The sequence below is a fragment of the Pyrgilauda ruficollis genome, unplaced genomic scaffold (assembly GCF_017590135.1).
Source record: "Pyrgilauda ruficollis isolate IOZ18807 unplaced genomic scaffold, ASM1759013v1 scaffold20, whole genome shotgun sequence".
NCBI lineage: Eukaryota > Metazoa > Chordata > Aves > Passeriformes > Passeridae > Pyrgilauda > Pyrgilauda ruficollis.
The window spans coordinates 9440905-9455967 of record NW_024519207.1 but is presented as its reverse complement, the minus strand read 5'-3'; the positions used below and the strand labels follow the sequence as shown (position 1 = coordinate 9455967).

Sequence of the window (15063 nt, the reverse complement as noted above, 5' to 3'; positions counted from 1 at the left end):
TTCCAGCCTTTCCAGGAGTGTTGCCAAAAATTTTGCCAAAATTTCTATTATATGCCATCTGTGAGAGTTAAAAAATCTTTATGACAAATTGCAGTCAAGTTACCTATGCTGTTGCAAAGGACAACATCCTTAACTCCTGTAATGTTAATGTCTTTCAAACCTTGAACCTAGGTAAGGGTGGAGAGCAAGGCTACAGAAATACCTTCTGAAAATGGCCATCGTGAATGATCTGCACTAATCTGACTGTTTGCAATTGCCATTGGATTGGCTTATATTACTTCCTTTGTGATGCCATATTATAGATGAGTGCTTCTGTAAATGCTTCAGTACAAGCAGGTCTTACTCTTATCTCTGTTTAGTTCTGGTAAAACCATTTTGTGTAGTTCATCTAAAGAACAGTTTAAAAATTTTTGTCTTTTTTCTGATATTAATTCAGATAGCTGGGTGGGTGCTTGTTATTTTTTTCTGGCCCACACATAGGCTATCTCAGTTTTCTTCTTGGCAGATATTGCTACAGCTTCAGAGCAGGAATGTTATTTCTCTGAAGGGTCCCCATCTTTTGCTTCCAGACATTCACTTTGCACATTCTGTCAAGAGCCTGTCCTGGGTCTGAATTGATGTTTTTCTTCACTAGTAATGTAAGCAACTCTTTAAGTTCATGTCATGCTTTACATATCATAAGGAAAACACTTCTGTGTTGAATAAGGACCATAATCCTGCTGTTTTGACTCAGCAAATTCAAGGATTTCTTGGAATTTAGCCACCTAAATTGAGTCAGGTATCCAAATGACTGGCTAGTGTAGGGCAGCTGTGCTGAACGAACCTTGAGGCTGATCAGTACTTATTAAATTCCTAGAGCCTGAAATTAATATGCAGATATTTCACCTTTCCAACTTCAGACATTAGAGCTCAGTGGAGCTCCAAGTGCTGTAGGATTTGCTTTCCCTGTGATCATTTTGTAGCACTGAGGAACTTTCTCCAAGTCATGCAAACTGTCTTCTGCAGCATTCACTTATGTGACATGTCAGACATGTTTTTGCCACAGATTAACTGTGGTTCCAAGTACACTAAATAACCATATGGATAAAAATTCCCTAGTCATTACTGAATTCGCTATTGACAGGGCTACAGAAGCTCTACAGTGGAGTGTTTTTTCATTAGCAGTACTGTCATGATCATAGACACATATCTACCTTCTGAGGAAATTAACTGGAACACACCTTGTTGGGTCAGTAGAGAAGATGATACCAGATACGAATGGTTGGAAGCCTGAACTTCTTTGAAGCAAGTCATGTCTGTCACATCAAAGACATCAGAATCAGCTGCTAGCTATGTAACATCAAGTTCCACTTTTAAGTGGGAATTGTTATGATGGTTCAGCGTAACGGGAAGTGCTAAACGTGCTGCCATGATTTTGAGACATTCTCATCCAGACCTTGATCATGTGTCTTCATGACCTCTATTTTGGGATATTCCTTATAGCAGACTTTTCATTAGAGGTAGATTCCTAGTAGTAGCTAGTCAGAAAATGAGGCATTTATTTTAAAGTCAAGCTTACCAGATTTTTTGATCTGCATACAGTTACATCTGATTTACTTTTAGAAACTTTTCTCCATTTGGTTTGATACTCTAATATTTGTCTTTAAATTCCTCAGTGACATCTGCCCTTGACTTCTGATGTTAGTTTATTTATTTTTGCTACCTGTATGGATTAGAGGTTTTACAGAGGATTTTTACCTATATTAAACTCTTTACTTGGTTTCCCATGAGGAAACCTCTTCAGTCTGATAGCATCTGCTCCATATGTGTCTTTTAATGAAAATAGCCCTTCAGACATCTGTTAGGCCAGCTAAAAATAGAAGAAATTGGGAAATTTGGACCCTCCCCTTCTTGGAAGATTCCTTTTTAGGAAAATATCATTGTCTGGTTTCAACTTGGAGTAGCAAAAGCTGTCTGCATTTCATACTGATGCAGATGTCAGTACATCTAATTGTATTTTTTGGATAAGACAAAAGAAAAGGACTACTTTCTTTTCACAGAACTTACCTTCCTGTGAATTTCAGCCTGAAGGTTGTAAGCTCAGCTTATTTTGACAGCTGTGTTGTAGCCCCCATTGGCAATTCTGAGATGTGTTCACTGACCTTGCTGGGCCATCTTTGTTGAACATAATGCAATCCAAAACAGTACCAGGGATTTTCTGCACTGTGAATCAGTGCACTGTCATCCACAAGACAAGAGAAGGCTGCCTGTGTTCAGCTAGGTGGTAATTGATAGGTGTTGTCCCTGTGTCACTTATAATACACTGCCTTCTATTCTTCTCTGAATATCCTTTAGGAAAATATTTGATTTGCAAGAAACTTAGTAGTTCAAGCTAGAGAAGCAGAGTAACAGGACATACTCTCCATTGTTGCTAGTAAGGCTGAAAAGTCATTAGTTGAATTGTTTCCATACATGCATACATATATATATATATATATATATATGTACTCAATTTCCCTTAAGTAATTTTAATTTTATGTTGGCAGTTCTTGACTTTATTATACTTTCCTTGAGGAAAAAGAGTATCTCAAAGGTGAAGAAAGAGTTACTATTTCCACTTATACATAAAAACACTTCAACAAAAATACTGATTTTTATTGTGAATTGACTTCCCATACTGTGAAATAATGTTTGATCTTTCCAGAATCCTGCTGTTTTTCACTGAGATTTAGGCATGTTGGCTGTCCTTTTCAAATTGAGCAGGATGTTCTTTTATCTTCTTTAAACATGATAAAATATCTCTTAAGGTATCAGTCCTTCCCTATTTGATTTTTTTTCCCTGATTTTCAAGTGCCTGGGTTTAAAGATAAGTGTCAGGAATTCTCACTTCTTTTACCTCTGCACTCTTAGGAGTTCACTGATGCTGCAGAGGTGAAAGCCATACATTATCCGCAGGGAATGGTGTTCCAGTTTGCTCTCTTTAGTCAGCTTGGCTGTAACTGTTATTTCAGTTTTTGGATGAGAACATTTTCAGGTGGTCTGACAGCCTCAGCACTGTTGCTCCTTTTAAAGGAGCTATGAAACTGAAGCACTTGCAGTGGTTTTTTCTATGAGCTTGTGACAGGAGTGAAACCCCTTCAGTGATCAAAAGGTAGCGTCAGTGGAACTTCTGAGATGCTTTCCTTTACTTGACATCAAGAGAAAAAGATAGTGAGAGTACATATATCAGATTGCACATTCTTGTAGTTGTCTTGTGATTTATGCTGTATTTGAGAGGAAAACCTGTCTTTGCTGTTGGATGTGAGATCTGTGAGAGCTGCTACTGGGTATCTCAACTCATAAGTCAGTTCCCATTTGGACTTGCTTATAGTGAGACTCTTCTTGTGGACTATTACTTAAAAAGTAGTACAATTTATTACCTGCGCACTGAGTTCTCTAACATGTACAGGTTTCTAATTCAAGTTCCTGTTTTATTATTTGGATTATTTGTCAAGACTGACGTAAACTTATGTCCTTATATGCTGATTATAAAAAAATATAGGGTGTTTAATCTAAGATGGTCAGCATTGCAACACTTTAGCACCTGATGTGGTAGGGTGTATGGATTTTACAGTTTAAATATAACTGTAAACTACATGTCGCAAAAAAAGTCACATGTTGCTAAGGGAACTCTTCTCAATTTTTGACTTAGCAAACAGGTAAAGAAATAATACCAACAACATGCATTGTACGTGGATTTCAGGGCATTTTCAACAACAACAATAATGCTAGTAGTAGCAATAATAACAATCCCAGTGGCATTTCTGTTGTGTTTCTGGCATGTGTTCCTGTTTCTAATTTTTAAGATTACATATTTCTGCATTCAGCTTTAAGAATTGCATACTTACGTACTGGACATCTGGATTTCTTGCAGTTCACATGGTTCTGATGAAAACTTGGCACCTTTTATGCAGATGTGCATGTGCAACGTATCTTTGTGGTCTAAAGTGCCTGATTATTTCAGTTTCAAGGATCTGCCTGTCTGAAAAGCCAGGAGTCAACAAATGATACATCTTCTGGTGAATCAGTAGTATCTTGAGTTCAATACCATTTAAAATCAATGCAACTTACACTGAATTTTTGTAGTTTTTATGGTTTAATATTAACGATCATCTCTATTGAGCCCTGAGTGGGATATTAAATACTAAAAGTCTGGATAGTTTCAATGGAATGTTGTGGGGTTTTTTTTTCCTAGTCTAGACACAGTTTTTTTTCTGGCTAGCTTTAGGACAAAACTTAAAAACATGTTCTCAAAATGCTGAGAAGTACAGGTGGTAGTACATATATAAATGTAGTAGTACATATATAAATTTAGTAAGATAATTGAGGAAAAGGAGTTAATAGTGATTCTTCCTGACAGAACTTGGAGAATGAATTTATGACACTTGCTTCTGTCCACTACCTTAACATTCTTTTATGTAGTTATTCTTAAATTAGATATAAAGTTGTTAGAGTACTGTGTTAATTTCATGTGGAATTTAGGTATTTCTGTTTCTATTTTGCTGTGAAATGCCCCGTTCAAATTCAAGTGCCATTATCCTTATTTATCCATTCTTAAGTAAGAATTTTACCACACTTGTTGGATACTATTTCATGTAGTATAAGAACAGAATATCTGCCTACAGTTGGTACTGAGCTAATAATGTTCAAAGTGTACATTTTAAGTATTTTACTTGCCCACCAGGCTGAAAGTAGTCAGTCAACTAAAGTACAACAGTTGATTTTCAACCTAGTTTAATCTGAAAGACATCCTGATTATGTGATCTGCTCTATGATGAAAACCAAAGTATGGTTAGTGGAAATGATTTCTTATTTTACATCAAGATTTTGTACCTGAACTAAAATTCAAATGGTGTGTTTACTTCAATGAGACATCATCATGTGGCTGCACAGCTATGCAGGCATTTCTGAAATGGCCTAGTGATATAAAATGTTAACTCTACCTGATTTTATTTTCTTCTACTGTCACAGTAAATCCAATAAAATAGGTTTTAAATTCCATCCTCTTCTGCTTCTATATCAAACCCTTTGGATGAGACAGCCTTCAGTTTCACTTCACACTGAAAATGAATGGAGTGTCACCATTATCCTTTACACTGAGTCTCAGGGGATAATCAGTGCCATATGACTTATGAATACTGCACTGTCAGAGGAATTTTCACATTGGTAGACTGGATCTGTGTTGAGAAATAGTCTGTAAAACCCTTAGGTATCACTGTGGTTTGGAAAGGGGTATGTCCAATTTAAAGGCAAAAGTTTAAGGCCATTATATGAAGCCTACTGCTTTGTAGGAAAAGTGCAAATATTATTGCTTCTTTCTTGCATCAAGAAGTACTGATAGCTGGAAACAATGTGTTCCTTATTAAGAAAAAAAGTAAAAACTTAGTTTAAGATTCTGGGAATTGTAAAGAAATTATTGTCTTGAACCTTGCCTTCAGAGGGAAGAAGACAAGTATGAGGAAGGAGATCTTACGGAATTAATGAAATTGATGAGAAAACAGGGATAGGAAAAAATAAGATAAGCAGCTCACTGAATAATTTTTTAGTGTTCCTTGTGTGGATATAGTAAGCAATGTGCAAAGTATGTCGGAGTGAGAATTCAGTGACCTAGTATATAAGAAGGTCAAAATTTCTGTTGAAAATACATAATCAGTAAGCCATAGGAAAAGCCAAGTCTTTTGTATGTGATCCAGAGAAGCTGTTTTCCTGGAAGCATTCAGCTGCAACTAATGAACTGTATTAGGTTAGTATACAGGAGTGTAGGGGGTATGAACATTGGTATATATTAGTGTATACTATATTAAGTGTTTCAAAGATTTTTTCAAAACTGTTATTTTCCTGCAAGTTTATCATTGGCTCTTATTGACGTCAGCTTTCAAATATTTGCACCAGAAAATGAGATTTGTCTTGTTTTGGTACATCCAGAGTTATACAAAATTTGTGAACTTCTTTCATTCCTTTGCAACTACTGGGTCATAAACTTGGATTAGTTTTATAGGATTTGGTATATGAGTTGACAGATGTGATATATGATGACACTTTATCTTTTATTGCTTACACATACTAGTTATTTGGAAAGGATGGGGGCAGTTCCTATTAACCACAAGATGGGATTTCAGTTGCTTACCCAAGTGTCTCTCATTCATTCATTCATTTGCTATCAGTTATAGCAGATATATTGCTTCTTCAAGCCTGTCACACCAATAAATCATTTCAGAGCGTATGCATTTGTACAGTGCCAAAGTGTACCATGAATTTTAAAGGAAATCTTCTATTTTTCTTTTCAATCAGATGAGCAACGTGAAGAGACTACGGCCACGGCTCAGTGCTATTCTTTTTAAGCTTCAGTTTGAGGAGCAGGTGAACAACATCAAACCTGACATCATGGCTGTCAGTGCTGCCTGTGAAGAGATAAAGAAGAGTAAAAGCTTTAGCAAGCTACTGGAACTAGTATTGTTAATGGGAAACTACATGAATGCAGGTTCTCGGAATGCACAGACCTTTGGATATAATCTCAGCTCGCTATGTAAAGTGAGTTTTGAAATGTCCATGTTAAGTATTACATTCACTTTTTTGTTGTTTTTATTATACTGCATAAATACTCTGATTTAGATTTTTTTTCCTGCAGTTAATTATTTGCTTACTATTTTTTTCCTTATTATTGGCATTAGTTGATAGTTTGAACAGTACAGATAATCCATGAATAGTCATCTTAGAACTGGTTTGCATTTAATCACTTTTAAGTGATTCTGTTTTAAGGAAGTAATAAAAAACCCAAACTAAATAAGGTTGTGTAAGGACCCAATCACTGTGATCACAGTAGTTTTGTAATTTTAACATGTCTGAGCTCTTCTAAGGCATCTATTACATTTTAGTATGTTTTAGTACAGTTATGTTTTCTTTTGGACATGAATTTGCTCCTTACGTGATTCTCTTATGTTGCTCAGTTTCATTAGTTTCTTGCTTCTTCTGATTTTTCTTCAATTTGCACGCTTTCAACTTCTGTAAAAGGTATATACAAGAAGGTGTCTATACTTTGCTGAGTGTTAATTTATAATCCATTCTAATGGTAGCTACCTTTCCCGTATTTAGTGTTGTTTTTTTTTTTTTTCCTGTACTCTCTGGGAGATTACTGAACAATCTTCACAGTGCACATATAGTTCTTACGAGGAAGGAATTATTTGAAACTTTGTGTGTATTCTTTGTCTTTCTGTTTCTTTATCTTTTTGCACAAGGGAAAGCACAATATGTTAACTTCTACATTCAGTAAACTAATCACCCTTACTCTGCCATATTTCAGAATAATTCTTTCACTGAGTGTTGAATGTGATACCTATGACATAAATATTCATAAAGAATTAGTTATGTTCTTTCCCTAGTCTAAAGTAAGCATTAAGCATGAGTCATCCACCTAGAGTTAATACATTGTAGATGAAGTGATTGAGTTAAAAATACAATTTGTTGAGGAACATATTCAGAAGGAAGGTACTAAAGGTTCTTAATCCAATTAGGTGCATTTACTTAAGTATGATTTTACAAGAATCTGTTCTAGGTGTGGTTGTATTCTCTGTATTTTTAATGCACAGGAGAACAAACGTATTTATTAAAAGAATGTGAAGGCAATTGATAAAGCACTTTGCAGAGCAGGATCAAAAGTCAGAATTTATCTTGGAGAAATAATTTATTAAGATCTAGGATATAAAGATTTTAAAGATAACCATGGAGTATGAGATATAGGAGAAGGAATTGATGTATATAGATAATGAGAGTATGGGATGAATGACTATTAGTTCTTTTACATCAGAGAGCAGCCATGACTGATCTCAGGAGATACAATATTGATGTGCTAATACTTAATCCTTCATTAATTACTGATGCATGTCTATAACACAGGCTAATTTTTATAGCTAACTATTGTTATATATCACAGTGTGTTTATTACATGTACCGCAGTGTCACATTGTAGAAATTTTTTGTGGTGTTATTGAAACATCTTTCATTGAGCTTCCCAATACCACAGAAGTAACATATTTTATAACATTGCATACAGTAAGGTTCCTAGAATATATTTTTGGGTTTTGATATATATGTGTTCCATTTCCTGTTTATTTGGAAAACTGTTATTAATCCACTTTTCTGAAGGAAATCATGCATGCTCTGGGAGAGTATATCTCAGCACAGTAGCATTTTGATCTTTGGAAATGAACAGACTTTTCAATACTGTGTTAAGGACTTGGTGCCGTGATATTCAGATGGACAAGTCTTTATGTAATTGTGGCAGCCCTTTTTTACTCCTGTTTACTTTGTGTCTACATGCTTGTCTACTTGTCCTGCTAATTTTTTTTGTGCAGAACTAATAAACACTTAGTGAATAAACACTTTCATATGTGATGTCATTTTCTAAGATGTCTTTGATTTAAAAGAAGACCTCATTTGAAAGACTATAACAGACGTGTCTGTCATCTGTCAACTGTTAAGTGTTTTTACACAAGTAGCTGCAAGTTTTAAAGTGGCCAGGCATGAAAATAATTTTGTATGTATAAAGAGTCCAGAAAGAAAGGTTTACACTTAAGAATTCTTGAAGTCAGTATTTTTAAACAAAGAGACCTATGAATTCTTATTTACTGTATTGAGAATTGATAACAGGAACTTGTGCATGTTGAGGTTGTGTAGTTTTCACTACATAAATAATTTTAGGCTAGAGTTAATTTTATACATGAAGAAGGAAATAATGTAATCAGTGGATACGTGCATTAGGTATAGTTAGATTTTGCTGATTTAACTTTGATTTTTCTTTTTTGCACTTTCATGTGCTTATTCACAGTTTTATAAATATACCTGTAAATATTGTTGAAATAATTCCATTTTAAAAAGAAATATATGTACTAGCTTTGAATACTGGACACAAATATTGCATGGAATGAAAAAATACTTAGTGTGACCTTTCTAGGAATTTTTAGCAAGGGGGTGAAATAAAACAGCCCATTGCTGTCTTAAAACAAAATGCACTACTCTAATAGTTTCTTTTCTTTCTCAGATGAATAATTACTAATATATATCAATTATTAAAATGGCCATAAATAAAATTTTTCTCAGTGTTTTTACATTTCTTTTTTTCCCCCTGCTCAGCTGAAGGACACAAAGTCGGCAGACCAGAAAACAACGTTACTTCATTTTCTTGTAGAAGTGTGTGAGGAAAGCTATCAGGATGTCCTGAATTTTGTTGAGGATTTTCAGCATTTGGATAAAGCTAGTAAAGGTTTGTGTAACTAACTAAAAGTTTTGATTTTGACACATTACAGTGTCTTGTGTATAAGATGATGCTTATTTTTTTACTAACAATATTTTAAAAAGAAATGTTAATAGTCAATATCACAGATTAGTAATTTGAGCTGCTGCGAATGGTCTTGAAGATACTTATTGTTTGGTCCTCTGACACTTAGTAGAGGACTTCCCATTGCATTTCTATTAACTTATTTTCTAGAACCATTTTCCATACTGGTTTTCTTTTAAAAGTTCTTTTCTGTTACCAGTTCTTAATTCCAATCTTCGATCTTTTATACGGTAAGTATATCACTCACCGTCTTCTTATTCAGACATGTAGAAAGGCTGTGATGGCACCACTTTATTTTGTTTTTTTTCAAAACATGGAACAGTTTCATCTTCCCTACATGTATCTTTTTCATGCAACAGTTACACTGGAAGTCTGGAAAAATGTGTAGTTTCATCATGCAATATAGAATCTCTGTATAAGCACCAGCAGAGTTTTTTGAAATTAATTTCTTAATTAAAAGTGCCTTTTCTACATTTTATCAGTTTAAGTAATTTAAACAGGCAAAGCATACAGGTAGAAACTGATGGTACCTTAGCACTGTCCTTCTCTGTCAGGAAGAAGTGATTGGATGGGCTCAGTTAAAAATTTTTTAGTTTATGTCAATTTGGAAAATATCACAGTTTATCTATAATGTTTTGTAGAGTGTCAGTCTCATACCTCAGTCAGTCTCCCTGCTGCAAATTACAACTTTGCAAAACCTGCCTCTGATAGAGGACTTGAGATAGTGGTCACTTACATAGAGTTCACTTTCTGCTTCTTAAAATTTCCAGTTTTACTTGGTGTATGATAACCCCAGAAAAGTTCAATTATTTTTAAATAGCTGTCAAATGCTTCAAACCCTTCACCTAAATGCTTATACTGGTAATAGAAACAGTTTCTGCTGTATATTAATTTGGTGTGTTCAGGATTATTTTCAGTGTTAACTGGTCACTGATTTTTTTTTTCATCACTAATGTTATTGTATGTATTGTGGTTGAGTCTGTTTTTATCCTTAATAGAAGGCAGTATTTTCAGTCTAGACAATCATCTTAAATGACGCTGCTGACTGTTTCCTGGAAAAATTCTGAGATCTAGATCTAGATGGTTCAAAGAGTAGCCAGTAAAATTATCAATTAGCCCAGGCTTTTTGTTCTGTTCTAGGCATCTGGTAACGACTAGTAGAGTCTTTGATCTCACTCAGTATGAGGTAGGATGGAAATCAATGATCATGTTTTCAAGTTTATATATTGAATTTGCTACAGCGTATTCTAAGATGCATTTTGCATTTCAGTTTTACTGTGCGAAAAAGACAAAAGTTTAGGATATCTCTAACAGATTAGGGTATCAGCGTGTTTGTTTATATTTGTTTCCCTACCTGCAAAACTTTTTTCTGTTTTTAAAGACTCCTGCTGCACTGGAATTTTGAAAAACCCAGCAGATCACAAAAAACTGTAATTCATGGGGGTTTTTTAAACATTTTAGTACTTCTGCAAAAGTACATTTTTATGAAGCAAGTTGATTTAATATGCAACGACTTTTGTACAGTAAATTTTTAATGAAGTGGCTATTTTTGCTTGAGCTTAGCAGAAGGTCAGTTATAAAGAAAGTCTGTGAATCTGTTCAGTTACATTCCCTGTAATGGTCTCATGTATTACTGATATGCTGATGAAGTCTAACAAGTTGACCAAGAGAGCTGGAAAATCATAGCAGATATTACAGCAGATATTACAAGCCATCATTATGGCTACTAGGGGCAGTGATAGAGGGGAAGTAATCAAAAATCTTTTATATAGTCAGATATGTGTATTCCAGAAAAAAACCAAAACTTGTTGTGGTAGAACAGACCGTTGGTACTGAGGGCTTAGAGGATTTCCTCCATTCTAAGATATTCTAATTTAGGGTTTAGTAGAAATAATCCATCCTGATTTGCATTTCTGGGAGGCAATTTACACTTCCAGGAAATCTGGAAAAGCCCTGGATCCAAATGTTATGTCTGAGGGTTACAGGCTGCTGATAGCATAGAAGGGAGGAAGCCAGCCTTGGTTTTTCCTGTCATTCAGCAGAAAGGTTCTATTCACACACAGGCTGTTTTGTTCCTCAGAGTTGTTGGGTGAAGAGACAACATCACTCTTTTTCTGCTTTTATATCGTATTAATTTATTGTTCAATTTTCCCCTGAACCATAGAGGTAGTATTTTGTTCCAGTACTTCTTGTTAAATCCTCTTCTCTAGCTTTTGTTCTGGCAAAGGTTAGGACCTTGTACAGGTGGCAGAATTAAATTCCCTTCATGGTTTTACTGAACTTCCTTTTTTGATGTAATTCTTAAAAATATTTTCCAATAATAAATCAATGAAGTTGGATAAGACTATTCTATTCTCCTATACCTTTGTTGCAAGGTGGTTTTTATTGAGCTGGTTTTATTACCTGTCTGCATATTCATGTCTTCAGATACAATAATTTCACATTTTTATCTGGCATAAAAGTATTATTTGCAGCTGTTCTTTAAATTATAAATCAAAATTAATGTGGTAGAAAGATGTGTAAATGCCATTTGAACAATATTAACTGAAAACTTGAAGTTGCACCTATGTATTTATACATAAAAATGGAACTGTACTGTGCACTTGCAGGTTTTGGCTTGATATCTCCAAGTAATTGTTTACTCTTCTACAGGTGTCTCAAAACAAGTTTCTTAAAGGATGCATTTTTGTAGAATTCTTCCTTGACATGACTGTTATTGTATCAGCCAGCTGATTTGTAGCATACCTTGAATTTTTTTGTCTTACACTTGCTCATTCTTAAAACTTGTCTTTCAAGTTATTTCTTATTCAAAATGGTGAACATTAGAACATTACAGTGTTCAGCAACTCATTTTCTTTTTATGCTTTTCAGAAGAAACATTCATGCTTCTTTAGTTTTATTAAACATTGCCCAGTGATCATACAGCGAGCTGTTGAAATGGCTTGTAAGACTTCAAGAGCATTGCAAGTGACTGCACCAAGTTAATGGTGATTCTATTGTATTTTATAAATGATTAAATATTCACAGTATGTAAATTAATTGTTGCAGGAAAAATATTTTTTTAAATCTAATTTTGAGAGGCAAACAGTAAGGAACATATGACCTGTGCAATTGAAGTTTGCTTCAGGATATTTAAGATTTTTAATTTGTGGGTTTGGTTTCTTTCCATTGTATGCTAAAGTTTTAGTTTTTACTTCTGTAATACTAGAAGTAGATTTAATTCACTGTTACAGTACATGAATTAAAGATACCTTTTTACTTTGAAGTGTAACAAATCCTGTTTTCTAAGTGCTCTTAGATCAGCAGGAAGGACTTTCATTGCAGCTAATGAGCTTACAGATATGACAGTTCCTGAAGATTTATATAATTAAAGCTGTCCTTTCTTTTAAACATAATGACTTCTCTGCTTTTCTATTAGTATTCCAGACAAGAAATATTTTGGTAATTCAGTATAATTTACTAATTTCTTATTTTATGGTATTATGAAATTTTATATTGCATTCATGCAGGCTGGTGTTTTACTTGATTGACTCTAATTTACACAGACCTTACAGGTAACAGTGTATTGAGTCTTTCATATTGTACTAACTGTAAAGCTGCAGATTTTCTTTTCTCTACAAGATATTAACATCACAGATTTGCAAGTAACATATCCATTTTCTCTTTTTTGAAATTTAAATTGTTTTTTTAATAGATAATTAATTTCACTTCAAAATTAAAAAGGCTAGGAACCAAATTGAAAATATGAAGTTTAACCTATATTAATGAAAAATAGGACACCCCCACCTATAAAAATTAAAGACGTTAGGGCAGCATGAGAGAAAAAAAATAGTAATATATGTATAATGAGAATTCTATATATCATAAGGAAAGGCTGTTTGTCTTGTTAGACAATTTCTAAGGTAATGACAAATTTCTCAGTACTATTAAATAATGTATTTATGCTATGCATTTCTTGGGTTTTGATTTGGGTGACAAATTCACAGGCCCTTATTTTCAGGCCATCAGGGTTATATACTCTGTAGGGGAAAAATGTGGATATCTGCTGAAATACAAAAAATATCCAATGGGTTGTACAGAAATCAATTTCAAGAGGAACCTTAAAATGGTGGAAAAGGCAATTAAAAAAAAAGGTAAACGAATTGTGCAGATGTATAGACCTTGAAGGTGAGAAAGCTTAATTTTAATGAGTAGGAAGGTGCTGAAGTTGCATTTAGATGTACATGTAGACTTGTGTATCTTGCTACCTATATACCTCAGAGAGTTTGATCTTTGAGTGACAATATTGGATAGAAGACTGATAAATGTGGCCACTTGTAAACTTTTATTTTTATCTCTGTTAGACTCATATTTATTGCCATTCCATGCTAATAGTTCATTTGGAATCATTATTAACCACTCTCACTGCATATTCAAAACAGTTAGTTATTAACAATCATACCCTCAATTATCTGCAAGTATACAACACGCTGCAGTCAGCACAGCATTTTGTGGTCCCCAAGGAAGCAGGTGATGAGACTCAAGAACTCTTCAGCAAGGGAAGCTGCAACTGGTGCAAGGGTCTTCTTTGTGCTCCCTCCTCTGAATTTAATTTCTTCTTTTATAAGATGGTTTTGTCTCTTGACAAATCGTGGTCCACCACTGTACCATATCACTGTGTGCTGTGTAACATTGGGGGACCTTGATCCCTGTGCTCAGGGCTGGTGCTGTATCCTTTCTTGGCCATTTTTTCCTGCTTGCCTTAGCAGCTGCTTCTTTCTGTCAGTAGCAGCTCAGGGATAAATACCTGACACTCAGTGAATTGTCATTCAGGTGTTTCTGTTTTCAGCTGTTTCCCATATTAACAATTTCTGGAGCTTAAACTGACCATTATAAAAAGAGATCTGGTGTAAGACTACATTTCTCCCAGGAGGCTCTTGAGGTTTATAATGAGTCCAGCAGGCCAGGGCTCTTGTGGAGGTACTATTGGGCATAGTTGCTGCAGGATCTGAGGCCTGATACTACTGATGATAGTACTGGTGAACTGGGTACAAAAATGCTTCCACATTGTTTACCAGTTACACTACATTGGTGTGCTCATATTTGAATTCAAAATAAGAGACTAAAATCCTACTTAGGTGCCTTTTTTCATGTGTGAAACTAACGTCTGCTCTGGCTACACAAGGGAAAGCCTGAGTGCTAAAGAGCCAGTGGCATTGTCAAAGCTTTGGGGGAAAAAGATCTCAAAAAGAGTGTTGTATATGCACCTTAGGCACACACACACATACACACACACACACAAAGAAGAAGGGGGAGAGAAAAGGCAAGAAAGCCAGAAAATGGCTGTAGAGAAAAGGGAAGTCGTTATTTGAAAAAAAAAAAAAAGCATAATTTTTATATTTTCAGTGCTGTATGACACTGAGTATATCTAAGTAGATCTTATGTTACTGTTAATGGATATTTCAGACCTTTGCTGGTGTTTGCAGAAACACTCAGTACTTTTCCTCTGCAATATTTCTTTGTTAGTGCTCTAAATCCACCTGAAAAGATTGGTGAGTTTTTACTTGTTGATTATTGGGCTTTTTTTGGCTATGTTTTGTCATTTAACTTTACTTTTAAATGCCGCATTTATAATATTATGACAATTTTAGAGAATTATTTGGTAAACTCAATCAGTCCAGTGTGATTTTCACATGGCAAAACTAATAGTACATTTCCAGAATATTTTTTAA

The 15063-nt window shown here is 34.6% G+C and overlaps 1 protein-coding gene across 1 annotated transcript in view; it reads left to right on the top strand.

Annotated features, from left to right (window-relative positions):
* The window catches only part of DIAPH3 (diaphanous related formin 3), a 203825-nt gene that overhangs the window by 99721 nt on the left and 89041 nt on the right, over positions 1-15063 (top strand). The window contains exons 21-22 of the mRNA XM_041466987.1: positions 6310-6549; positions 9148-9277. Of these exons, the coding sequence (XP_041322921.1) occupies positions 6310-6549; positions 9148-9277 (370 nt within the window). The remainder of the gene's footprint in view (positions 1-6309; positions 6550-9147; positions 9278-15063) is intronic.